We start from the raw sequence: 25,687 nt of genomic DNA, 5'->3' as shown, positions 1-25,687 counted from the left end.
TACTGGAAGGCCACAGTGAATTATCCCCACAGCCTTCTCTTCTCCAAACTGAACAAGCCCAGCTCCCTCAGCCTGCCTTTGTAGGAAAGGTGCTCCAGCCCTCTGAGCATCTTCGTGGCCTCCTCTGGACCCTCTCCAGCAGCTCCACATCCTTCGTGTGCTGAGGCCCCAGGCCTGGATGTGGTAATTCCAGCTGGGGCCTTACAAAGGCAGAGCAGAGGTGGACAGTCCCCACATTGCTAGTTCATGTCCAGCTTTTCATCCGTCAGGATCTCCAAGTCCTCCACAAAGCTGCTCTCAGTGAGTTATTCTTCCAGTCTGTACACATACCTGGGATTTCCCTGACCCAGGCTTTTCCACATTCAACTCCCCCCACAAAATGGCAGTAGACCACTGAAATACCCAATTCCATGCTCCTGCCAATGTTCTCCATTACATCTTGCTATTCCCCACAGAAAAGGGCCTCTCATTCCAACTAGAATAGGGTAATTAATTTCCCTCTCCCCCGAGGAGCAGAACTGGCATGTTAATAAAGCTCCCACAGCTTTCCTGAGCATCTTGACAGATCTTTAGCCTTCATGGAGAACTGAGCACTCTGGCTTATGGCTCTTCCCAGAACACCCTCTGTTCTGGTCTCATGCCTCAGTGCTTTCTCATCTATACTAAGATCCGCACAGAAATGGAAGTGTGAACTTTAAAAGGGTGCTACAGGATTTACTATCAAACAGTACAGTATTTCTTTCTCCCACTGCCACTTTATATTAGCTAAAATCCTTCTAGCCGTAGGACTACGACACCTGTTTCTTCCTGGTGGCTCAGCCTCCCAGCAGAACGCAGAGCTCAGAGAGATGTCAGAAAGTGCCTTTCCAATCGTGGTCCCTCAGATCTCGAACATCTCTCGCTGTTTCTGTTTGCACAGCAGTGCTGTGGGCAAGGTCTTTGAAATCTAAAATCCTGTCAGAGGAGAAATAATGGTGTAAATGAGGGAACGGTCAGGCAGGAAGAAAAAGGTGGAGGTTATGAATGCAAATGCTTTCAAAGAGCAATTATGCTGGGTTTCTTGAAGTCCACGGCCTCATTTGCACATCACAGCTACGTGCTTTGCGCGAGGTGACTTGCAAGCCACAACACTGAATAATTCAAGCCGCGTTTCTCAGCTGGTTTCCCAGCACAAACTGTGCTTTGCACATTGGAAACAGCTTTGTTAGAATGTTGTGCAGGTTTCGTTCTCTTGGTCACACAGATTTTTCTTGAGCACTGCATGCAACCCTATACAGATGTGGAGGGAGTAGTGCTTATGGCCAGTTCACTGCTACACTGTAGGATCCTAAATCAAATACCCCAGAAGACAGAGCTGTACTTGTGTTTCAGTGCTCTGCTTTTAAATGATCAGTCTGTGTGCCCCTCTGGAAAGATACACAGTTCAATTTTTAGGGGACAGCGTTGTGACTTTGCTGTAATTGATTGGCATTTTCAGTACCATAGAAGGAGAAGACGCGGTGATGAGTAAGAATAAGGGTAAGATAGGAAGGACATCTCGCAACTGGGCTCTGGCTCGTGTCATTCTGTAGTGTTGTAATTCAGATGCATGCTGCTGCTGGACCATGCAGTGATGTTCGCAGTTTCATGTTTCCTTACATAGGTGGAGCCACTGACTTCAACTACAAAGCACACAAAAAACTGTGAGAGAACAGAACGCCTTGTGCCCCTTTTTCCTGGTTATGAGGGCACCTTTTGCAGAGTCCACCCTCTTCTGACAGAGTCGGATTGGCTTTGTGTGAAGCAGGGGTAACAAAGTGGTACTGAAATAATGTGCAGCTATTTTTACAAGAATGCTTTACAACACCAATGATCGCAAGCAAAAATGAGTTCTGCAATTGATTGTGCTTTATCTTTTAGGGTTGTGCCATGCTGTGGAAGACAGTGATACCCAGGACCAGTTTGGTGAAGGTGAGGTGCAGATGCTGTGTGCCAGTCAGTGGCAGTTTGGGAGAGGCATCTGTCTGATAGCTGAGGTGCTCAGCTTCTGCACAGCTTGAATTGGGAAGAGCTTCTATTTTCTATCAGTTGCAAAAATGATGAGCAGACCATTCCAATATTTTGGGGTGCATGTACCTGAAGTGTGTGCACGTTTAAATGATAGCATTTCTCCCTCAGGTTTTGTTTGTGCTATTGGATGGGTAGCACTGGTAAATAAAGCCCCATCTTTGGACCTGACCAAATGGAAATCTTCATATTAGCTTCACTGAGCTTTGGAATCTAGTGCTTTCTCCTCAGGACAAACAATATTTGGGATGTAGCTGTACAGCTTCTAGATTCCTCTCTCTGAGCAGTCCTTCATTTGTAATCTGGAGCAAACGCCTGCAGGGCTGAGAAGGGATGTCTGCAGTCCTATTAACCTTGGGTGTCTCTGCTGAGTCTTGTGATATTCACAGAGCAGTGATTTCCTCCTGTCCAGCCATGAGAGATGAAAGGAGATGTGACCAGCTCCTTTCAGAGAGGTATCGCTTTTCAGACACGTGCTTGAAATGTGTTGCAGAGGTGAGAGATCTTTCTGTCATGCTGCGGTTCTGCTGAGAGATGGATGATTTCAAACGGAGAAATTTTAACTTAATGGTACCTAATTATTGAATGTTCTTAGAAATAGAACGTTCTTAGAAATTCTGAGAGTTCCAGGCAGGAAAGGACCATTACATCACCTATATATCATCTGCCTCAAGATACGCCTCTGCTCAGAAACTTGGCTTTTCATCTAAAGTAGGTCTCCTAGATAAACTCGCAGTATTGCCCTGGATATACCAAGAGATGGTGCACCTTGAAGTCTCTGGTATTATTTTTTTTTAATGCTTTTTTAGAATACGAATAAAAAGAATGTGTTAGAGTACAGTGTGCCCTGTTTGAAATGAGTCATGCCATGACAAGAAGATATATCCAAACCAGCTTTATCAAACTGTATGGAGCTATATTCTGTACTGTGTCTCAATCAATTGAGAGTCACAAAGATGAGCAGGGCCTCATTTTATGGAAAAATGCAGGGGATACCTGTGTATATATGTCTGGTAGACTGTAATGTTACCTTCTCTGCAAGGCTGTTTATAAAGTCCGGGTTTGGTACTGTAGGATTTCTGCTCTACTCTATTCAATTATCGGATTTTTTCATGGTTTCAAGCTTGGGCTTTGTTTCCTTCCCTTCTTTATGTTTACTTGATGTCCTGATACACCCTTTGTCATTTCCATGCATGGGTTGTGATGCTGCTGGAACAGGATTGCTGCTATAATGTTGCTGCAGAGAGCCTCAGCTGGGCTATCAGAAGTAATAGCATTGGGGCTCTGCTGTTACCCTGCTCTCTCAGCAGCCCCACGCTCATTTAATGGCTAAGCTCTTTGCTCACTGGCCTGCTAAAGCCCCGTGGAGGATGGATTGTGAGTGCTCTTCGAAGTGAATTACTGATCCCATTTCTTCTGCCTAGTTCTTGTGCAGCTTGTAGTGGAGCTGAAGTCAGAGCAGTACTTGCGCTGCGTTCTGGATGAAAGCCAAAAGGAGGTCAGTGAAGATGAATTCCTTGCCCTTCCCTTCAGTTCTTCAGAGGTTGAACTGATGAGAATGAGAAGCCTTGTGAGGCTGCAGCTACTGCATTGGGATGCAGCTTCTACTGTACTGAGATGTCCTAATGCCAGTTCCCCTGCTGTGATTTTGGCATTGGTGTCTTCTCTGGAGTTTTCCTATTGCTCCCATGGCATGTTGTAGCTGTATGGCTTCATATTGCTTTCATGAAAATGTTTGCCTTCCTCAGATTCTTCTTTTCCTCCTTTCCTGTGTCAGGGAAATGAGGAGCTTTCACAGCCTTCTCCTGTCTTTATTCCTAAGTTTGTGGTGGTCCTGTGGGGTACAAAAAACTGAGGAACAGCAACAGCAGATTCATCTGCTCTTGTAGGAGCTGGAGAGGAAAGGGGCAACAAAAAAGAGATTTCTTGGATAAATTAAAGAAACACTGCTGCATTCTGGGGACTTAATAGGTGTGTTCAGAGTTTTCTTCTGATTTACCCTAAATGGTGAAAAAGACCCGGTTTAGGTGAAGATCCTGTTTTGGAGCGTTGTGCATCACAGAAAGCTTACTGATTTTTGTGTCTTTCTAACCGTGTACCATGTTCTCAGCTGTGAAACATTCCCTTCCTCTGTCTCCTCTACAGCTGTGCAAAGCAACTACCAGAAGAGGCAGCCTGCCTACATTCACTCTCTTGGGCAAGCTGGCAGATGCTGTCCCAGTCTTTGCTGACATACTGGTGGTCGAGTACAGTGAGTAGCCTGTCACACTCCACAGAAGGGTTGTAGTCACAGCCCTAACACACACAAGCATACACGCACTGTCCTTCCCCTGCTGTGTGCATTTACAAAGGTTGCACAAGAATCCTGTCCCTGAAGATGAAGTGGCACGCAGACCTCTTGGGTTGCTGGTCAGTACCTCAGTAGTAGACTTGGCATTGTGCTCTTAGCCATCCTGACAAAAACAGCCTCTGAGAATTGTGTTTGTAGGTATGCCTTGTTGGCAATATGCATTGTTTTCCTCTCCTTGGTTCAGCCTCTCGGTCTGGTGAGCATACTTAGCTCTTTGTAGAGGCGGTTGTGGTGGAAATCCATACGGTGAACAGTTTTCTCCTTGGGCCATTCTTTACTCTACTTCTGCTCAGAGACTCCTAGAAGCATTCCCAGTGTCCATAAATGTTTGTCTGGATCAGAGGTAGAAACAGCGGTGAGGCAGTACAACATCCACCAGTATTTGTTAATCTATGTATACCAGTCTGTGCAGTGGGCTCGTGCATGTTGTACTGGTTTTGACTGGGAGACTGTGTAGTGAGTGTCTGTGTGGTGCTTGACTGCCTGCTGGATTTAAAACACAGCACAAGCTTGAGGGAATTAGGCTGATGCTTTAAAAAAGTCAGTTCACAAGTCAGTTCATCCGTATGAATGTTTGCCATTTCTGTTCCTCACACTAGGTAATTTAGTGGATCACCTGCTGGTGGGCTTGATGTACCCAAATGAAGGTGTAAAGGCTGCTGTCTGCTACTTGTATGGCAAGCTGTACTCCTCTCCTGTTGGCACAGAAAAGCTCTCAGCACACTTTGAAGAAAGGCTGTGTGGCCTCTTCTTGAACACTTTTGGCCATGCACAGACAAAGGAGCTGCAGATTAATTGTTTGGGTAAGGCACTGCTGAGAGAAACTCTGAGGTGCAAGGGAAGGTTTAGAGCAAAGCAGAAATCCGTGGATGATTTAGATACCCTGATGTGGGTCAGGCTCTAGAGGAGCTGCTTTTCTGCTTGTTTGAAGCAATCGATCCTTTCTGTTACTAGACAGCAGTGAAATAACCCAGAAATGCTGTTGTGCTCCCCCAGCTACTGTTGTCCCTAAAGTCCCATGGTTGCCTAGCACTGATTAATCTTCACAGTTTCCTCAGGGTTTGCATTGTGATTTGACTTGTCTGAATATGATGCTACCAGACTACCTGAATGCTACACATTAGTACCAAACTACCTGAATGCAAACACAGGGCACAGACAGGTGGGTTTTGTAGAGCATCAGGACAAAATAACATATGGAAGGGTCAGTTTTGTGCATTTATGCTTCATATTGCACTTACCGACTATTGGTAGAGAACACAATTTCAGCCTTCCTGGCACTGCTTGGTTGCGAACCATCCAAGGATTTCCTTTTCCTTGTAGGGTGCAAGCAGGAATTGGATAGCTCCTCAGATCTACTGAGCTGCTAGAAAAGGATGATGATTTCTTTGAAAGTTGATCTCACACCTTATCCCTTGTGAATTTGTGCCTATGTGTACAGCTGATTTGCATCAATACCCATAGCAGTGCTCTATACTTTCATACTGAAGGTTTTTGGTTTTTTTTTCTATATGTGTGGATGTCCTTTAACGAAATGCAGCCTTTTCAGCAAGAGCCTGTGAAAACAGAAAGGGAAGATAAATGCCACGGCTCTAGGAAGTATTCCAGGGAAAAATATCTAGTTAACTGTTTGGCTGTAGTGTGGAGAAAAATGCAAATCAAGAGCTCTCTAAAGGAACAATTTAAGGGGAAAGTACTGGAGCACAGAAGATAATGCAAGTAGAAAGCTTGAGGGGTCATTTACTACTGCACATACAGCTCTCTCAGGGATGGGGAGCAATCAGACCTGTCAAAAAGAACCAGTAACAAGGGGTTGCAAGATGCATGGCTCACGACACTTTCTGTTTATGTAAGTCAGAAGAAGCTTGCTCAACTCGAAGTTAGGGTCTTTGCTCGGAATGCTGGAAAAAGAAGGAAACTGACAAGTCTGTAAGTACTTCTGAATTAATCCCATGTCCATTATGATGCTCACTTTTGCTCCCCTTTTTGCAGGTTTGCTGAAGGAGGTGCTGAAATCTGACCGTTTTGCTTCCATTCTTATGAATAATTCAAAACCAGAAGAAGAATCTGAAAACTCTGATTTGTTAGAAGGGGAAAATCCACTTCCACTCATTCTTAAAAAGGTGATTGATTAAATAGTCTTACAGCATGCAACCTATGACTTTTTAACACATTATCCCTTGTTCTGAGGTGAATTGTTAATAAATGTAAGAGTTTGATAGCCTGTATTGAATTTTTATTAGAGGCATTTGGGTGCCGTTGCCAACACTCACCAGCAATAGAGACTGCAGTGAAAAATGTGGACACCACCACAGATCACCTTATTGTTCATTCCTGTGTCCTGGAGTTTTCCTTGTGTCCTCAGCTGGTTTAACTCACTGACAATTAAGTTCTGATGCCGCTCTGGTAGTGCCAACATGACTAACTATTGAGGTGGAGCTATTCCTATTCATAATCTTATTTATTTTGGTTCTCACACTGTATTTTTGAGTGCATTTAATCCGGTGTTTTATCTTGTCTTGCCAAGTTTAACCAGTGAAATGCAGGTTAAAAGAGAGACCTTCATTTATGTTTAAAATTTTTAGGGTTAGAGAAAACTGTTACTACTTATACCTGCACTGTTGACTTCCTCTCTCCTTTTTGCTTTTGTTTCACAACAGCTTTTGTTGACTAGAGATGAGATGTTACAGGCAGCAAGCTCTCACTGTATGGCTGCAGTGCTGGTTCACTCTCCCAGCAGATACGCTCCTGCCTTTATCCATGCTGATGTCCCAGGTGAAGAAGTGCAGTATCATTGTATTGTCCATCTCCCTGGCTTTTTGATCTAGGAATCAGTCTGGCTCCATGCAATCCATGGATGACATAATCTATGCAATGACCTTTTAGTATCAGTAGAAATGTCTAATGTGATTTAAGAAACAGTAGTGAAGAATGAGTTTTCAATTGAAAGTATAGAAGTAGCTGCCAACGGGCAAAATGGGATTTCCTCAGCAAGAATTTGGTCAAGGAACCTCTTGAAGTATAGGTGCAAAGTCTAAACTGGCTGGGTTTCCATCTTATCTTACTAAATATTGTGAATTTTCATAGAATTTGATCTAGTAGATCTGGCTTTGGAATATAGCTTTAGGAGATGGTTCGTTGTTCACTCTATTCCCAGAAGACAGAAGTGCTTTGATTTTGCAAATTCTTTGTGAGATATGAAAGTTCTTAGGGGAAAAAAAAATCACTGCATCCGTGTTAAAGCTTGCTTTGTGACTTCATTAACGCCAGAGGCTAGAGCCACAATTCAGCTCCTGCCTGTTAAGTTTGTGCTGGGAAGAAGCCTGCCTGGGGGACTCTGCTCTCCAGTCACCGTGTTTTGAAGGCTAGCATGCCTCTGAGTATCCGCTCCATCCTCCACCCCTTCCATTTCATAATACATCCATTCTCCCTCTGGCTGTCACCATGATTCCTGCTTTCTTCCTCCTTCGTCTGCTCTATTCTAGAAGCAACTGTGCCATGCTGTGAGCCAGGGTGACCTTATTTGTATGTGTGTTCTCACAGAATTCCTGTTTGAGTGCCTCATGTGCAACAGTGAAATTCTCATCTGGTCAGTGTATTGCTCGCTGCTTCTCCTAGCTGAAGAGCGCCTTTTCTTCTCCAAGTGTCACACAGTATATGGTGAGTCATCAGCCTTTCTGACAGTGACCGCGAGTAATATTGCTGGCATTTGTTGTGCCTCTAGCTGAATTTCAGCGCTTTACACACAATCACAGTTCCTAGTCAAGATGGATAAAGGACTGAAAATGAGTACCTATCAGATGCATTTGTGATGTCTGCTGCAGCTCGAATTTACAGTGTCACAGTCCTAATGAGTTTCTGATGAGCATGCATCCACTGTAATAACCAGCTGTTGTGACTGTTACTATAACGTGACTGCTAGTAATAGCCAGTTATCAGGCATTACTACTAGGTGTTTCTTTGGAGATGTCAAAGGTGGATTTAGGAAGAAAGGCCAAATTACTTCCGTTCTTCTGGACTTCCCTTCAGCAGTGGGAGCTCATGCCTGTTATCAGGGAGCTAAGTGAATGTGATGGCTTGGGCAGTTGTTTCTGCCACTGGCTCAGAAGAATGGTTGTTCAAATCTTCCTTCCTTTCAAATATTTGATTTTCTCCCATCCTGGTATTTGGGGGGTGGGAGTATTAAAATCCTCCTCTGTAACTTCTCTTGAACATTGCAGGCATAGAATCTTTGGTGAGGAGTCTCCAAGATGTCCTGCAGTTGAACAATGTGGAATTACACAAGCAAGGGCTCCTGCTCTTCACTGAAATAGTGAAACGGTAAGGGGTTGCCCCTGGCAGGCTCTCAGGCACAGAGTTTGGCACCCTAAAATGGAAACTGTTGTGCTTTTGAGTTCCTTTTCCAGGGCCAAATATCTTCACCTCTTGAGCCTTTGTGTTTAGTCCTGTGAAGAAGGGCCTGATGGCCGTTTCCAAATCTCCCAGCTTGCCTTCTTTGTGCACCCTTCCTTCAGTACATCTGCCTCTCCCTGCTTCCTTGGCAGTCTGGGGAGTGAATTCTCCTTTCAGCTGTAGGCATAAAAGGAGGCAAAGCCTAGGAAAGTCCAGGTGTATGTGAGCCAGCTGGCTCCTGCTAAGTGACAAAGCAGAGCATATAAATTCCATGGCTTCTAGTCCTCTGTCTTCATCTGAGCTAAATTCAAACAGCAAAAACAAATTCCAGGCCGAACTATTAATGCATTCTGTCATTTTCTCCCCTTGTTTTCTGCTAAGGAATAACATACTCTGGCTTGTTTTTCTTCTGTGTTTCCTGTTCCTGCCTGTATGATCTTGTTCTTGTCGTGTCGTGCTAGTGACAGAATCTTGTTTTTGCCACTTAGGTCCCCCAAGAGAGCCCTGGAGCTGAATTTTGGAAATGTCAGTCAATTTTTGTAGCAAGTGGTAGGGTAAAAAAGGAGAAAGAACAGTGTGATGAGACCAGTGTGGGATCTGTCAGATAGAGAAACCAAACTGTGGGAAACACTAATTACAGCATTTACACTTGTAAAACAAAGAGAATGCTCTGTTCAATTGCTCTCATTTTCTAGCACACACATCATGTTTCTCAGAGGCTTACATTTTAAATGTCATTTTATTTTAAACTGCATCATATGGAGAAAATGGTCTCATGCTGGAACATCTCTTCTTGGTTTTCCTTGCAGCTGGGTTCTCTTACTCTGTAATTGACCCCCACGCTCTGATGTTACCCAGACAAGATGTACTGCCACTGTTGGCACTGTCAGAAGTGCTAGGAATGGTGGGTAGCTCTCTGTGGAGTGCTTCTTTTCTCTCCCAGCACAACCAGAGCAAGCACACAGAGTTTAGGATTTAAGGGGCTGCAGGAAGGTGCAGGACTGCTGTGTTTAATGCATTTGTTTCCCTGTCCCTGTAGACATCATAGTCCACCATATTGCAAGTGGGTTTGTGCCTCTTGGGTGAGTCAGCAGTACTCCTCCATCCTTTCTTCCCTGCATGAGTCAGTGAAGAGTTTTTTCCTGATGTGTTCTACTTCAGAGGGTCAGTGATTAAAGGAAGGAAATAGAAGGGATTAATAAAATTAGAGTGGAAGTAGAAATAACTTGAAGTTCAGCACATATGGCTTGGGCCACAGGCTGGTCCTGGTGCCTGTGTTCCCTGGCCTTGTCCCTGCCTTGCCCACCTCTCTGCTTTTTCTCACAGTGGAACGTGAAGTGACTGCCAAGCTGGATTTGATCCCACTGAGTGGCTAAAGAGTGGCTCTGCCTCTGTTCACTTTTTGCCCTGCAGCTGAGCTACTAATTTAATTTCTACTGCAGTTGATTCTTCTCTCCCATTTGTGCATGGGATCACGTGTTCCTGGCTTGCCTTAGTCTGTCACGCCAATGAAAATGGAGTAATGGGGAATATTCTGGCTCCCAAGTCTGTCTGCTGTCATGCTCTTCTTCTTTTCTTGCTTTGCTTTTGGAGATTCTTTCTGGCAGACCATTAATGCCTCTTTTCCACATGTAGCTGCTTACCTTCTCTCCTTCACAACTGTGCCTGACTTTCCAGGAGTCAGATGAGCACAGTCTGCCATTTGTACATCTTTGCCCAGTAGTAGGATTAACGGCTTATCATCCCTCCATGCTCTCATGCTGAATGCTCAATGGCATTGAGTCACAAAGTGATCAGTTGACCGAAATGGTCACCATAAAGAAAAAATGTCAAAACAATTGAATTATGGTTGTTTTTGCTTTTTTTTTTTCCTATTTATTTTTCCTATTTACTTTTCAAGTTCTTGAAAGTCCCTGTCCTTCTGGCAGCATCTGGCAGTAGGACTGCAGGACTGTTAGAGAAGCTATCCTCTTGGCACTGTCCTTCTTCTATGATGGCAGTGTTTTCTTGTTTACTCAGAAATCTGAATTGCTTGGATGAACCTACAAATGCCAGAGCAGATGGCCTCAGCATAAAGTCCTATACAGGGATTGTGTTTTGCAGAGCCTCTTTATTCATGTTTTTCATGTCAGTATGTGCGAGCACAGTACAAAGTCATCGAGGCTGTGGGTTCTTTTCATCATGGTAGGACTCCAGACCTGCTGAAGTTCACTCTTTGTTGCAAACCCTCCATCTACTCAAATTTGAGACTGCATCCTTGTGAGCAGGTGGCTCTGAATACTAAAAATCATGGCTGGAACCACATGGCTCTGCAATCCGTTTAGTCAAATAATGAGAGGACAATACGGTTACTTAACCTGACAATATTCTCCTTGCTTGCTCTGTTTTCTCTTTGCAGGCAACCTGTGGAAATTAAATTATTCACGAACCGAGGTATATGTGTAAATGCCATTGATGTTTTGATGAAGACAGTGGACTGCCCAGTGCTGGAGGTGGTAGTGGAGGCTGTAAAAGCTGTGGCAGCTTTTCTGAGGTAGGCAGGAAAGTATTTACAGGCTTTTCTTCAGATAGATCTGAAGAAATGTTGGTCTCTTCAGCTCCCCTGTGTCTGTGTGGGTGAGTGTGCTCTGCAGTGGGAATTCTGGCTGAGATAGGCATGGGTACAGCAGAGCTAGCTTCCCACCCACCTGCCAGGGCTGCCAGGGTGATGAAGCTGTGGTAGGCAGCTAGCTGCTGCAGCAAGGACCGAGCATCTCTGTTAGGTTTGTTCTGTAGCTGCTGTGACTTCAATACATTGTGACCCATCCAAACAGATAAGAACAAGAATGAGACTGTGCACACTTGTATAGTTCTTGATTGTAGTGGGAATCTGTGATGCTGAATGCAGTGAGGGTGTGTTTGGGTTCACTTCTGGAGAAGACACTATTCAGACATCCTGACTTTTGTGTGCTGGAGAGAGATGGCAGTGGCATACTGCTTTCCAAAGAGGAGTTAGTTCTGCTGGCATTGCTTTCACATGCAGAATGTCCCCAGCAGAGAACATGTTCACTGTCTTTCTGCTTGTTCAGGAAGGATCATCTGAGCTCTCCTCCAGTCCCATATGAAAAGCTGCAGAAACTGCTGGAGGCAGTGCTGAAGCGATGTGTTGACCTTTCCCCACCACACAGTAGCAACAAGCATGAAGTAAGTCAAGAGATACTGTGCTCTTTGGTAGTACCAAGCAGGACAGGGATGATCCTCGTTGCACAGCATGTGGAAGTTGCATGTTTTTTCCATCTCCTTGCCTGTGGCTGTTGTAGTCTCTGGTGTTTCTTTTGAACCTCGTGGCTTGAGATTATAACAGTCTTTTTCTCTGAAGACGGATGCTGGTGAATGCTTTTTCTAAGTCAGTGAAAATATGTGGGACACCATTTTAGTATGCTGCTCTCTTTACATGTTCAGTGCTGCAAGGTAATTTGAACCCACCCTTCTTTAGGCCCCCGCCTTGTAGGCTGTGTTAGTCAATCTATTTTTTGGCAATGAACATCTTTTACTGTGCCTTCAGACCAAGACAGTCACGTTGTATGCACAGTGATTCCTCACAGGGGGAACTGGTAGATGCTATTTGGACTGCAAATTCTTTACTGTTCCTGGAATATGCAGTTAATGTGATGTGCTGCTGACACCTGGGCACCTGTCATAACTGATGGCCAGTGACATGACAAGGGCTGAATCTTCTTGCTTTGTGCTTAGGGCCACGTAAGTTTAGATTTCATGTCTGAAGTAGCAAGAACATCTTGTGGGGGTATCAGAACTCCAAATGCTTGCTGAACTGTCCTTAGGTCTGCGTTGTTTCTTATCTAATGCCTGTCTTCTCTGCCTGGAGAAAACAGGAGAACTTTCTGCCATAGGTGGATGTTGGTCAGTCTGTTTGTGCACCCAGAGCTTTGTGTCCCTTTCAGGAGAAAAAGCTTTACAGTAAGAAAATTAGGCAAAATGGTAATGACATCCAGTCTGTGTTTAGTGAGAGTAAAGGGGAAATGATTGTAGCTGTGATAAGGTGTCACAGTATCAAATGGGCAAATATAAGGAGTTCTGAACTGTCAGGCACCAGTGCATTGCTGTGTCCTCCTCTGGTAGCATTCTGAGAAAACCACCACAGCTTGTTAAGGTTTAATGGCAGACTTTGAATTCCAAGTGGTTAGTTCACAGTTTGGGCAGGTGACAAACTCTGTCCTGGAAGTTGGCTTCTGGTTGAACTCAGTAGGATGCTGTGTTAGAACAAGGGCCAGTACGTGGATAATTTCTTACAAATCTGAGCCTAAGTAGTGACTTCTGAGCAGGGAGAAGAACTGTTCAGTGTTGTGTGAAGAGTAAATGGAAGGAACAAAATTAAAAAAACAAACACCCAAGTTTTCCCAGAAGGGTTTGAAACTGAGCTGCTTAAAACCCAGATTAGACGGAACCACGGCAATACAGGCTATACTGCCCAAGGGACAGAGCAGGGCAGAACTGATGGATTCGTAATTCTCTCTTCCATAGAAAGAGCAGTGTAAATCTTTTAACTCTGCCTTCCCTAGGGAGAGCACAATAATAAAAAACATCGGTGCAAAAGAAGTGATTGAAGTATGTTGTTCCTCCTACTGCTGGTATCAAAGAGGAAATCAGTCTTTCTTTTCTCTGACAGTGAATACAACATTTTGAAAACTTCTGTCCTTTAACAGGGTGATCTCCTGTTATCGATGTCACAGAGTAGAGTTTCTTGGAAACATGGACAGCTATTACTCAACACTCTGGAAAGCTTCAGAAATGCTTGCAGGTGAGGACAAGGAAGGGATATGGATGGATACTGTGTGTGTGTGTTTGTGTGTCCATCTGTCCTCGTGACTGAGTTCCTCTGTCAAACCGCACCACTGATCTATCACGGGTGGGTTCAATGCATGGCACTTGTCAGCTAAACAGTAGAAGGAGAAATATGTAGTGATAGTGAAAATTTTGTCACACCCGTTTGTGTCCCCTTAGAAATGTGATTCAGACCTATCAGATTCTCTCATGTCTTTGATCACTGAAGAACTGGTTGAAAATAAGAGAAAACTGTTGGTAAGGTATGAGTGTTTCTCTCTTCTCTGATACCTTCTATGTGTTTGTAGGTTAGCGGTGGAATTACAGAGTGACCCCATGGCTCAGGAGAATGCTTTCACTGCTCCCTGCTCAGAGAGCAAGGAGACGCTGATCAACTTTTCTGAGTTCCTATTAAGGATCTGTGACAGTCTCTGCATCCCCATGGTCATGGTAGGATTTCTTCTGGACTTGGTCTGTTCCTTGGGTACCTGGAAAGGTGCTCTCAAGCTCCAGCAGTAGGTGGCACGAGTCTTTTTGGGAAGAGAGCTTAAAGAGTGAACCTAGAATAGCAGGGGCATTTGCCACCTCTCCAAAGCTAACTTTGGTATTTATTGTGTAGTTCATGCAAATGAGAATATATAGTCTCAGAGGGTGGAGAAATTCATAGTGCTGTTTCTTGCTCTTTGAATTTGGGTAAAAATTAATGAACTGTGGCAAAATTGCCCAGCGACCTTCAGCAAGGGTGAGCTGAGTCGTTCTGCTCTAAGCATTTTTGTGCTGGACTTAAATGCTTGTGTTTGCCACCGCCCAATAAAACTCTGAAGCACAAGTATTGAGTGCTACTGAAGTCAAGTGCACTTCAGTGTATGTCCTGTATTGTATGCTGTGTCAGAGTTAGCCCTTGGATCTGCAAGGGCAGTTATGTCCAGGGTTATAGGGGCAGTAATGTTAGTTGCTGCCAGACATTTTGGTGGAAGAACTGTTCCTCCATTTGCTTGGACTTAGGAATCTAACTTTCTGGGAGGGCAGGAGGCAGGAGGAAGGAAAGCTGCTGCTTTCAGTGTGTACTGTGTTTTGCTCATCTGTTCCTTTCTGCCTTCTGCAGAACTACCTGGAAAGAGCTGTCAACCCCTCACTGATGGAGGTTTTCATCTCAGCACTTAATACCCTCTTTACAGTGGTGCCAAACATGCGAGATAAGTTCTCCAAAAAGCTGGGTATGGGGATGGTGTGGAATCATGCTCTCTGTATTGTTAACTGTTGGAACTTCCTGCAACAGCATACTGCAGAGGCAGTGAGCTTAACCAGAGTGTTTGTGGAGGATTATATGACATGTTTGTATGAGTAAGAAATGAGTGCACAGTCATGTTCAGTAAGATGAAAGGGTTATTTGGTCAGCAATGGTGACTGGATAAATTTTATTTTTGATAATTAAATTATATCACCTTCATCTTTTCCCCTGGAACATTCAGAACTGATTGTTCCTGGGGATAGAGATTACACTGGAATTGTTGGTGGGCTTTCATCATGTAGAATTCCTATTCACTCTGTATTTTTTGCTTTTTGTGCATCAGAGAAATGATGCAGAATTCTTCCATTCTAAACCTGTAGATCTTCCTTTCTCTTTCTGAGAAGACAAACAAAGCTCAGAGTCTCCTCCAAACCAAATTTGAAACAGTTTACTCTGGGAGAGGAGGCCTAAAACGTATTCTTACTGAGATGGCCTGCTCTGTTCACTAGGTTTGTGTAGGGATGATTAGAGGGCCAGTCTAAGGTTTTCACTTATGATATATATTGTGTGCTCCTTTGACATTTGTATCTTGCTTTCTCTATAGCATCCTCCTACTTCATCCGACTGACACTGGAGTTGAAAGCCAGATTTTGCTCTGTACAAAGGTACTGTGATATGTGTATTGTGAGCAAGTAAAAGATTTTCAGATAGAAAAGCAGATCATACCTTATTTAAAGCATATTAATTAAACAAGGGAGGCTATCAGATTCAAGAGCTGCTCTATCTCACAGCAAAATGTAAACAGTAACTGTCTGTGGAAAAGCTGGATGTGTGAGAAGGGAGAAGCAGTCAGGAAGGGTGAGGGTAAGTTGTCACAGCTTTGTGAGAATCCTGTGCTCCACTGTGAGCTGCGCATACAGAGATAAAGCAGCCTGACTTTTAAATAGTGAAATTGGTGGGTGTTTTGTAATGAAGTAACAGTATCATGAGTTCCATCTGATCCCTGGCTTCCAAGATGTGTATTACCACTACTTTTGTTCCCTTTGCTATCATAATATGTAAGAAAGGGAATGGAGGAGGAAGACTTCAGCAAGAGGCATTGCAAAGAATGTTGTATAGCAGAGGTTATGATTTCTAGGTTGAGGAGGACTGATGGATACTCCCTTTTGGTCTACAGAGATGTTTTTCCTCCTCTTTCCTGTGACTGCATCTAATTAAAAGAGTAAACATAATACGCAGCACCCCCATCCAGGTTACCAGTTTGGGGATACTTGTGCATATGTGGGGTGATCTAGGTTTCTAAACACAATAATGTACAATACAAGGATGCTATGGTACATTACAAAGTTGTTTGATTATGTGCTGTTGGAATAACTGGACAAAGAAATACCTAGAAATAGAGCTATTCTCACCCCTTTAGTCTTGGTATTCTTCCATGTTCTTCCCTGTAAATACCATTGTGTCAAAAAGATTTGCAGTGGCAAACTCTTCAGTGGTGTTTGCCAGTGGAATCAGTTGTTGGGAGCCATCCTCATACAGCCTTCTCTGCACAGTTCAGAGCCCTGCACTTTCAAGGGTTCCTGTTAATACAGGATTTGAGGTTTGTGAGAGTGTCCCTCTGTATTCATGTCATCCTAGGGCATCTGAAATCACTGATGTGATCACTATTTGTATCTGCCACATCTGAGAGCTGACTGTTCTCTGGAACTCTTGATTTTTCTGGAAGCCCACTTTGGCTCCTGAAGTCCTATTGTGACAGGGCTTGAATACGATCAGCGAGTAAACCAAAGCTCTGGCAGACAGTTTGTGACACTGGAAGTGTAAAGAGGGTGTTTCTAGCCTTCCTCACTGTATCTTTCTTCTGTTCTTTACAGTAATCCTGCTTTGAATCAGGCCTGCTCCAGCTTCCTCTGCAACTTGTGCCTGAGCCTTTACTCTGCCACAGAGAAGGAGAGAACTTCTTCTCATGAAGGCAAGTTTGGGGTTTAGTTGCCAGCCCCTATTTAAGGAAATTAAAAAAGGAAAGGAAAGGAAAGGAAAGGAAAGGAAAGGAAAGGAAAGGAAAGGAAAGGAAAGGAAAGGAAAGGAAAGGAAAGGAAAGGAAAGGAAAGGAAAGGAAAGGAAAGGAAAGGAAAGGAAAGGAAAGGAAAGGAAAGGAAAGGAAAGGAAAGGAAAGGAAAGGAAAGGAAAGAGAGAAAGAGAAGATAGGGAAGGGGTGTGACACAGGGACACCTATGAGTTCTATTTAGAGATCTCTTTCTAGCTTTTAAAAATGGCTCAATTGTGATAAAGGTCAGAGAATGCCTTTAAAAGAGTTTGGCTTTACTTGAATGAATGTGTGCCTATGGTTTTGTTTACATGGTGACGTTTATTACACATAACTGTGCATGGATTGATTACAATAACATTAGTTGGCATAGAATCACCCTTATCTGGGAATTCAAGTCCTTTTTTCCCTCTGGCATTCTCTATTTTTCCTGTCTAGGCTGTGACTTTGCATTATAGGTAAGTCCCAGACAAGTAAAATGGAAATTTCCACATCACAAAATCCACTTTTCTACTGGCAGTGGTTGGTCATTGTATAGTCTGCATCAGCAAAGAGCTGAGAACCTCAAACAGGAATTTCTTTTCATCCTCAAGGCTAGCTCTATTATATCAGATCTTATACCTGTATTCACACTAAATCACTTGCTGTTTCGTGTACTGTTTGCAGACTGTGAGGTAGTAAGTTGGCTTTGGTATTTCTTGTATCAGGAGCTTCGCTAATTTGTTATGCTTGAGTTATAGGCAGACAGGTGCCTGAGTCTCCCCTGTTCATCTTCCCCTGGCTGCTCATACTAGTTTTATTTCTAGAGCAAGAGATGTCTGAGCTCCTGCAGAAGAGCCTGCCTCAATTAAACTACACAGTTGCAGAAAGCCTTCTCCTCCTGGCTGAAGATCCTGAACCTCTCTCCTTGGATCAGTCTCTTTGCAACCACCAACACTGCTTCATACTCCTCTTATACTTTGCCTACACCCTTGGAGACAGGTGAGCCAAAAGCATACAAGACAAGTGGTTATGTGGCCATTACACACGTGGGTAGGGCATGTCTGATTTGTTTCTGCTCCAATCTCCTTGAATGCAGGTTTGTCCCAGAAGCCGAACTGTTTTTAGCCATAAGAAATTTTCTCCTGCTAGCACAGGACCATCGAGACTGCCCCCCTCCATACGTACTCAGAGCTGTGCTTTACCTTCTTGCTGTCTGTCAGGACAAAGGCAAAGCCCTGGACTCGGTGAAAGATTTCTTTCTTAACACTTGAACCTTTTTTGTTAAAGTTTCTCTCTGCTCTCATCAGCCCTCTTGCAGAAAGTAATTTGATACATGCAGTCAGTGATGAATGAGTGAGGAGTGTGTGATGCATATACACTCTGGAAATTTAGCTATGAAAAGCCACTAGGGGATATACATTTGATTGAATAAACTTGTGTCTGCGTGGGAAGCATAAATGCGTTGGATGGGCTGTGAATTCACATACAGAATATTATAAATTTCATTGCTTCGCTCTCCTGAACACATTCACAGCCTCTGCAGCAGCCTTTCTAATGTTCCCATATGGGCCTTTGCTGCTGCACAGCTTTGAGCACTGCATAAAGCCTACAAGTTTCTTAGCCTTTGTGATGCAAATGGGCTTCACAAAATGATGTTTAACTGATATGTTTGATTGTCTAGTTAAAAGGCAACGTGATTGTTTTTCACAGTAAAATCTTGCTGCTTTGACTTTTGGATATTCACTATCTGGCGGTTATTTTGTTGTCTCCCCACCTCCCCCTTTCCCTCCCACACACTTAACAGAGGTTATTGTGTACCGTAAAGAGGATCCTGGATAATCTCCCAGATCTGAGCTTGGTCTACATTCACTGTCCTCTGCTGCTGAAATTCTTCCTGCACTACCCTGAACTTATGGGCAGATTTGGACACCAGGTCCTGCAGCTCTGGTTTTCTTGGGAAGACTGCAATCATATGGAGACTGAAGAAACTGCTTTTGGCACATCTGATCAACTGAACAATGCTAGCCCTTTACTTCCCATTCTGAAGAGCAATTCCAGCATTTTACTTATTTTACTGGTATGTGACTCACAAGGACAGACTGCTATCCTGACTGTAACTTAGGGGCACCACTTAGGGCTTTTTGGTTATTAAAGCATTTAGTGCTGGTGTTCTGAGGCCCAAGATTCTGCTAGAAGGGCCCATGAGTTTATACACAAGCTTCCACCTTGCATCAAGCCTGGTAACAGCAAATGAGATTGTGAGTATGTACTGCCTCTTTCTGTGTCATCCATTCACTGTGATAGAAAGGGAATTTTGAGAATTGGCTAGGAAGGGATCTGAATGGTGCTGCTGATGTCTACCATGCAAAGAAATCACGGGCTTTTCCCTTTCTCCATCCAGTCACGCAGCTGGATAGTCTAAATTCTTTTGGGGCAGCCTTTTAAGAAGTTGCTTTGCTAATTTAGAAGCAATGGTATTCTACTAATAGATGAGAAGGATATGAGGAACAAAGAACTATCAAAAGCGTCCTGCAGTGAGCAGGTCTTGAGGGCATGGTTTTCTGATTGCTTGGGTTTTTTCTTTTGTTTGTTTTTAACTGGAGAGCCTTGTCAGAGATTTTTGCACTGCTCGGAGTTTTCAGGCCTGCAAGAGGCACACTGCATTGCTCTTAAAATACAAAACTCAGAGGTCTTCGCTCACTTCCACCTCTCCCACATGCCCTGTCACCCCTGCATTGGTGGCCACTTGTCCTATGACTACCTAGCCAGTTGCATAGGTAAATCTTTGTTGATATTTCCACACAAGAATGCGAGATGTACATTTATGCCAAAAGCTAACAGTTGTGATGTTTTTTCTCCAGCCTGTTACAGTAGGAATTTTTTTAGATTCTACATATGTCTGATGTATCATCGAGAATGAAAACCAGTGTCAGCAAACAGGCGTTTGCTGACAATCCATGTTTGAAGCCAGGTTTGATTCTGAGTGGGCACCCTTGAGGTGTTACAAGCTGGCATGTGTTTGTTCTAACCTTAGATACTACAAAGTAAATTTTAATATCCCAGATTAAGGAAATGACTGACAGAAGGGCTTTTCCATCAGGCAGTTCTTTAACAGTTAGGGAGATATTACAGAGTAGGTAACAGTATCGTTTTATAGCATTTTTTAGCATTGCCAAAGCCATCGTAAAAGTGATCAATGAGTTGACAAATCAGTGCAAATTAACACAAAGTGTCCCAAGAGACTTGTCTACCCTATTACCTTTGGCAGTATCGCTCCACAACTAAAATTATGCATCACAGACCTATCACTACACAAAAGGGAAATGATGGCTCCCTCTCTGAATTACGCAGCATTCCTGCTTTCCCCTTTCCTGTCCTGCCATGTACTTGTGCAGAAATAAATTAATTTAGCTCTGTCCCAGTCTTTAAAGTGAGTTGTAATAAATCACAGGCTTTGGCAGTCTACCTCTAAGCTAGGGAAGAGCATAATCAATCTGAATTTAGATGGCCTAATAAAACAGTGCAATGTCCTGAAATAAATATACTGTCAGATATAAACAAAACTTATGAGGTGAATAACCTCAGCTTGAGAATCCACTAGTAAAATGGAAAGGCCTCTGCATGGTGGGGTGAAACAAAAATGAATGCCCTTCCAAGGATGATTTATTTGCTTTCTGCTTTTAATGAAAGTCTGGAGATTATATAGAACAGATGGTTGGTGGCTTCATATGAAACCTTGAGCTCCTGAGTAGGGAGGAAAATGTTAACACAGTGATGCATTTACCAGTGCCAGGAAGGCTGTGGCCCTTGGTTAGCACTATTTTGTGCTCTGCGTGTTCACCTGGGATGAATGTGGTGGTGATCACACAGTGATCCACTTGTCTTCTCCATGCTCCAGATCTGAGCTGATTACTTCTCTCTGGAGTGGTTACAGGACACTGATATCAGATTACATTCTTGAACATCATATGGAGTAGATACATGCAAGTGGAACAGGTTGTGCAGACAACTTTCAGGCCTTTATTCCTGAGTATCTCAGATGTGGGCAAGAATTAGACAAGCTAAAGGCTTTTCTGTTGTTGTTTCTGGCAGAAGCAGCCTGTTCTTACCTTAACTTCTTTTCTTGAGTAGGAGTTCCCAAAGTCCTTTCCTCTCCATCATCCTGATGTGATGTATGACTGTGTGATGGGGGAAGGTAGCAGGAAAAGGCTTAGGGCAGGCTCTAGGGTTGGTAACATTGCTCAGACCAGTTTTTGTTCCTGCTTACCTCACTCTGCTGTACATTTGCAATGCAGTAGCCAGGACTACCGGGAGAGAAATGGCAGTGCTGATGTAATTTATGTTGACTATCTCATTATGTCAGCACTATGGGACATTTTCTGCCTTGTCTTTATGGAACTGCATCTATACAGGCTGTGCAGGTAAATTTAATATTAAACACCTTAACAACAAGCAAATGCCCAAACTAAGGCTTCTGGCTCTGGGATTTAGCTCAGAGACTCCAGACAGAGCTCTATATTCTGGAAGGCTTGTAGGCTGAATGCTGTATATATGACTCTTCCATTTTCAGCGACTGAGTGATTGCTTGTCTGGTTTATGTACATTTCACACAGTTTAGCTGTTGTGTTGCTGTTGTAGATAGTAGGCTGCCAGCCTCAGGCTTCTGAAAATGACTAATTACGAACTGACTCACAAGCTTGATTTTAGGCAAGCATCTTAATATGCAGCCTGATTTTTCAAAACAACTAGGAGAGCAGAAGTGCCAGAGGCTCTGCGTTCTTGGAAACAGGGCCCTGGCTTTGTAAAATCATTTTTCTAAAGCCTTGACCTTAAAAAATGTTTCCTCTACCCTTCTGTGCTGGATGGGGGGAGTTCCATAGCCAAGTACATTCTTTAAACAGGATATTAGTCAGCGATGCCTGTCGGAAGAGAGGCCTCCTATTTTATCCAGTACTCCATTTAATCAGGACATAGTCAGTCTGAACAGTGCTTTATTAGAATGTTTCCCAAGACACCATATTAGCATAATGGTATTAAATAGAGGTGATTTTTCCCTTATCAGGGCAGAAAGATAATGTGTGTGTTTCTTCCCTTCCAGGACCTGGTCTGCTCAGGTTCTGTGGAGGTGGCTCAGAAGGTGTTGATGGCTCTAAGGACCTTTCTGGAAATAAATGAGGATGTATTTGTCTGTGACCTCCTCCGGAATCAGTTCCTACAGATTCTGCAGCAGCTACTGGTAGAGAGTAGCTCAGCCTCCTTACAAGGTGACTCCCCTCTTTGACTCAGGTCTTGCTGTGTGATCAGCTAACCAGGGAGGTGGCTGGAATCATACAGTCTGGGCTATAGTGTTTTTGAGCTGCTGACATAGCTTTGGTACATAATCCGTTCTGCTTACTCTCTGTGCAAGACATCTGGGTGTGCCTGAATTCAGATGGTTTCCAGGGTGCAGAGGTTGGGCACAGACATCACTTGAATCATTCATGATATTGATCCCTAAACAGGATCTGTGATATTATCAGATTTCCCATTTTTGTTAATTCTTTCAAACTTTTAGCAGGGCTGTGATTGGAAGAAATCTCCGTTTTCCTCACTAGCCCTGGCAGTGGAGCGGGGACTGTTATCCTATCACTAAGGTGCTGAGCAAAGCTGCCTGTGAGCCTGAACTGAAAGAGGGAGCAGAGCTAGGATGTCCTTGGCTCTTCTAGGATAGGAGTCCAGAGCAGCTTTTGACTGTCCTTGAGGGGAGCACTAGCACTACTAACTGCTCTGTTTGGGGGTTTCCATTGCCCAAAGTCGGTATGGAAGCTTGAAAGGGGCAGTTGTTTTGCCCTAGCTTGAGGAAAGTCTGTTAGGCTGGAGAAAAGGGGATGTTAAAAGTAGGAGCATGATAGAGTATTATGCTGTGAGATGTGCATAAAGAAGGCAGTGTTGGCATTTGCTAGATCTGTCTTTTTTGGAATTGCACACATCACGAATTAATTAGCAAGGTTACTGGCAGCCTCATCCAGAAAGGCAAATTCCATCAAGTACATAGTAATGTTTAAGGTATCTGCAAATATTCTGTTGTCAAAACTGAAAACTCCTGAGCCTTTGTGGAGCCATTTTCTGGAAATGAGTATTGCTTGCTGTAGGTATGGCTCTGTTCAGTACAGAATCCTTACCTGTTGAAGAGGAGTGAATATACTAGGGAGGGATGTGTTTGCCTTGGTGTTCTGAACAGCCCCATTCTTGCATACAGACCTGCCATGTCGGACTCTAACCTCTCACATCTCTGTTCTGTCTAGTGGGACAGGATGGCAATTTTCCAGCCTTGCAAGATGCAGAACAAATGTTGCACAGCCAAGTATTCTGAGCTTCTGGGCTGCTATCAAAGCATAGGCTGCCAGTGATGGTCAAGTAGATGGGAAGAGAGTTGTCTGGAATGGGCTGGTGATTCTAGTTTATGAAATATGTGAATTTGAATGTGTAGGGAACATGCCCCTTACATGGTTCATTAAGGGTGTAAATAATGACCGTAGCCTTCTTTCCACCTCTTTTCCAGTTATTCCTAGAGTGGTACTGCCAGGATCCAGCATGTAATTCAGATCAACCCGCAGTTCTAGAAAGGGGGCCTGGTCCAAAGGGACTGCAGAGATGAGAATGAGGTTGGGATGATATGGGTGCGTGTTGGTGTGGAGGGGGCATATTTGTTCCTTAACTCATTCTCCTTCCTGAACCACAAAGTTGACAATTCTCGGCACATTTAAAGGTAGAATGTTAAAGTTCACTGACAAATTGAACTGTCGGTATCCTTCATAGCTAACAGGAACCTGCCCATTTTGCTGAGCCTCCTATTCCTGGTGCAGCTGCGGAGCAAGGGCATGAGGGAGCTGGACAGCACAGACTTCAAGCTGCTTCACCAGGGTGAGTGTGTGTGCATCTGTCTTCTCCCAGGGGGCTTTGATCTGTTTCAGTAGTTAGTACATAAGATGATTAGGGGCTGGCTCTTCATCTTTTGAGAGGTGTGCTTTGCATTACATTTACTGTTGTTTTAAGATACTTTCATAGCTGAAGTGTTGCAAAGAGCTCTTGTTACCAGTTTAGGCAACAAAATACATCTTTTCTACCTCTTGCTTTTACAATACATTTTTTGTTTGAAAACCTCAGAAGGAGGCTGAAGTATCCTTATGGCCATGACTTGATTTCAGAGCCTGTGACTGTTGTCGATGTGATGCATGATGTGCTGATGTGCTCTGTGTATAATCCTTCCCTATCTATGCTCACACCCCCCTCCAAGTGGGATGAGGGAGATACTGGAAACAAAATAGAACCCATGGGTTGAGATAAAAACTATTTACTGAGACAGAAGAGGAAAGTGGAAATAAATATGCAATGATAACAATATATACATTACCCTCAGTGCAATTACTCATCACCTGTCAACTGACACCCCGTTACCATCACAAAGTCTCACCGCCCACCTGACTGATGTGCAACAACCCCTGATCAGCAGCTGCCCCCATCCAACTCCCCACAGCTTTACAGCTTTACACATGATGTTACTTGGTATGGAACAACCCTGTGCCTAATTCAGGCAACCTGTCTTGGCTCTGCTGTTCTGGATGAAACCAGGACACTTGCTAGTATGGCACTGAGATCCTGGCCCCAGGGGTGTCCCGTGAACCAGCCAGCAGGGACCAGCAGCCTGATGTACCCAGACTTCCCCTGGGGTGTGAATCCAGATTATGTTGGTCCCAGCCATCGGCAGGACTTGCCTGCTCCACCCCAGAGACATAGGAGAGAGGAGTGTGTTTGTGTGTCCCACATATCCTGATCTGCTCTTGTCTGCTGATTGTTAGTAGATGACTTCTCCCCTCATACGAGGCAACTGGAGATTTGTACAGGCCATCAATGAAGGATACTAGAAGAGTGTTCAGCTGATCTATTCTCTCACCTCTTTCTGCTCTGTCAAATTGATTTCTACAGAAGACTTTGAAGGGCTATCACTTTGAATTAGAAATGTTCCATGTCTCAAGGCTGCCTGTGTTGTCCTTGTAAGGAAGTGGTGTTTCTCAGACATTCATTAGCCAAGGGAACTGGGACTGTGGAAGAATCATGTCTTTTTTATACCAGCTCTTCTTATCCTCTGTAATTTCAGAGCACAGCTTAGCTGCTCACAGAAGTCACAGGCTCCTTCTGCTTTTTCTTTCTGTTGTTTGTTTTTTTTCCCAACACAACTCTCTCTCTGCCCCAGCCACCCCTTCGTTCCATGTCTTACCCCTCAGTCTATGTTCTTGAAGGAAGAGTGCTCTTCTCTGATGAGGCCTACAAAAACCAGCCTGTAGATGGAAGGGGTATAGGAAGGCATGTCAATCTGCATTTGTGTGTGTGTGTGTGTTTTTTGAGAACTGCTTACTTGAATTGAAGCTTTCCAAAAGATCTCCTATGATAGGGCTGCTGAGCCCTGCAGTCCTGCATTTCCCTCACAAATTCTTGCTAAACACTGTTACTAAATATCTGGTGCTTCCAGCAAGCACAGTGCATGTAGAACTTCTGTGAGCAGTCTGTGAGGGTAGAGAAGCAGAGCTCTTCCTGCCATCCTCTGGTCTGGTTATTGATCACCATGTGAAATGGGCACTTGGCTTTTTACGGTCTACCCAGTATTAGGATCAAATTTGCTCAATGGAAATGGGTAACTTATCTAATAGTCTGTAGTTCTTGGATCCATTACTGCCCATTGTGGTGTATGCCTTTAATATTCACTTCTCTGTTGTTTTTGTTGTTTTTTTGTTTGTTTTGTTTTGTTTTTGTTCGCCCTCCCCACATACACTCCTATTAT

At 43.8% G+C, this 25,687-nt stretch overlaps 1 protein-coding gene across 1 annotated transcript in view; it reads left to right on the top strand.

Annotated features, from left to right (window-relative positions):
* The window catches only part of MEI1 (meiotic double-stranded break formation protein 1), a 36,424-nt gene that overhangs the window by 737 nt on the left and 10,000 nt on the right, over positions 1 to 25,687 (top strand). The window contains exons 3-22 of the mRNA XM_072334189.1: positions 1,900 to 1,950; positions 3,471 to 3,544; positions 4,192 to 4,297; positions 4,996 to 5,199; positions 6,389 to 6,519; positions 7,057 to 7,171; positions 7,940 to 8,056; positions 8,617 to 8,716; positions 11,187 to 11,321; positions 11,857 to 11,971; positions 13,492 to 13,586; positions 13,918 to 14,059; positions 14,715 to 14,826; positions 15,445 to 15,505; positions 16,715 to 16,812; positions 17,694 to 17,868; positions 17,966 to 18,113; positions 18,674 to 18,946; positions 21,968 to 22,133; positions 23,668 to 23,772. Of these exons, the coding sequence (XP_072190290.1) occupies positions 1,900 to 1,950; positions 3,471 to 3,544; positions 4,192 to 4,297; positions 4,996 to 5,199; positions 6,389 to 6,519; positions 7,057 to 7,171; positions 7,940 to 8,056; positions 8,617 to 8,716; positions 11,187 to 11,321; positions 11,857 to 11,971; positions 13,492 to 13,586; positions 13,918 to 14,059; positions 14,715 to 14,826; positions 15,445 to 15,505; positions 16,715 to 16,812; positions 17,694 to 17,868; positions 17,966 to 18,113; positions 18,674 to 18,946; positions 21,968 to 22,133; positions 23,668 to 23,772 (2,523 nt within the window). The remainder of the gene's footprint in view (positions 1 to 1,899; positions 1,951 to 3,470; positions 3,545 to 4,191; positions 4,298 to 4,995; positions 5,200 to 6,388; positions 6,520 to 7,056; positions 7,172 to 7,939; positions 8,057 to 8,616; positions 8,717 to 11,186; positions 11,322 to 11,856; positions 11,972 to 13,491; positions 13,587 to 13,917; positions 14,060 to 14,714; positions 14,827 to 15,444; positions 15,506 to 16,714; positions 16,813 to 17,693; positions 17,869 to 17,965; positions 18,114 to 18,673; positions 18,947 to 21,967; positions 22,134 to 23,667; positions 23,773 to 25,687) is intronic.

Source organism: Excalfactoria chinensis, chromosome 1, assembly GCF_039878825.1.
Source record: "Excalfactoria chinensis isolate bCotChi1 chromosome 1, bCotChi1.hap2, whole genome shotgun sequence".
Lineage (NCBI taxonomy): Eukaryota > Metazoa > Chordata > Aves > Galliformes > Phasianidae > Excalfactoria > Excalfactoria chinensis.
The sequence above is the reverse complement of the archived record's forward strand: the minus strand, read 5'-3'. Positions and strand labels throughout refer to the sequence as shown.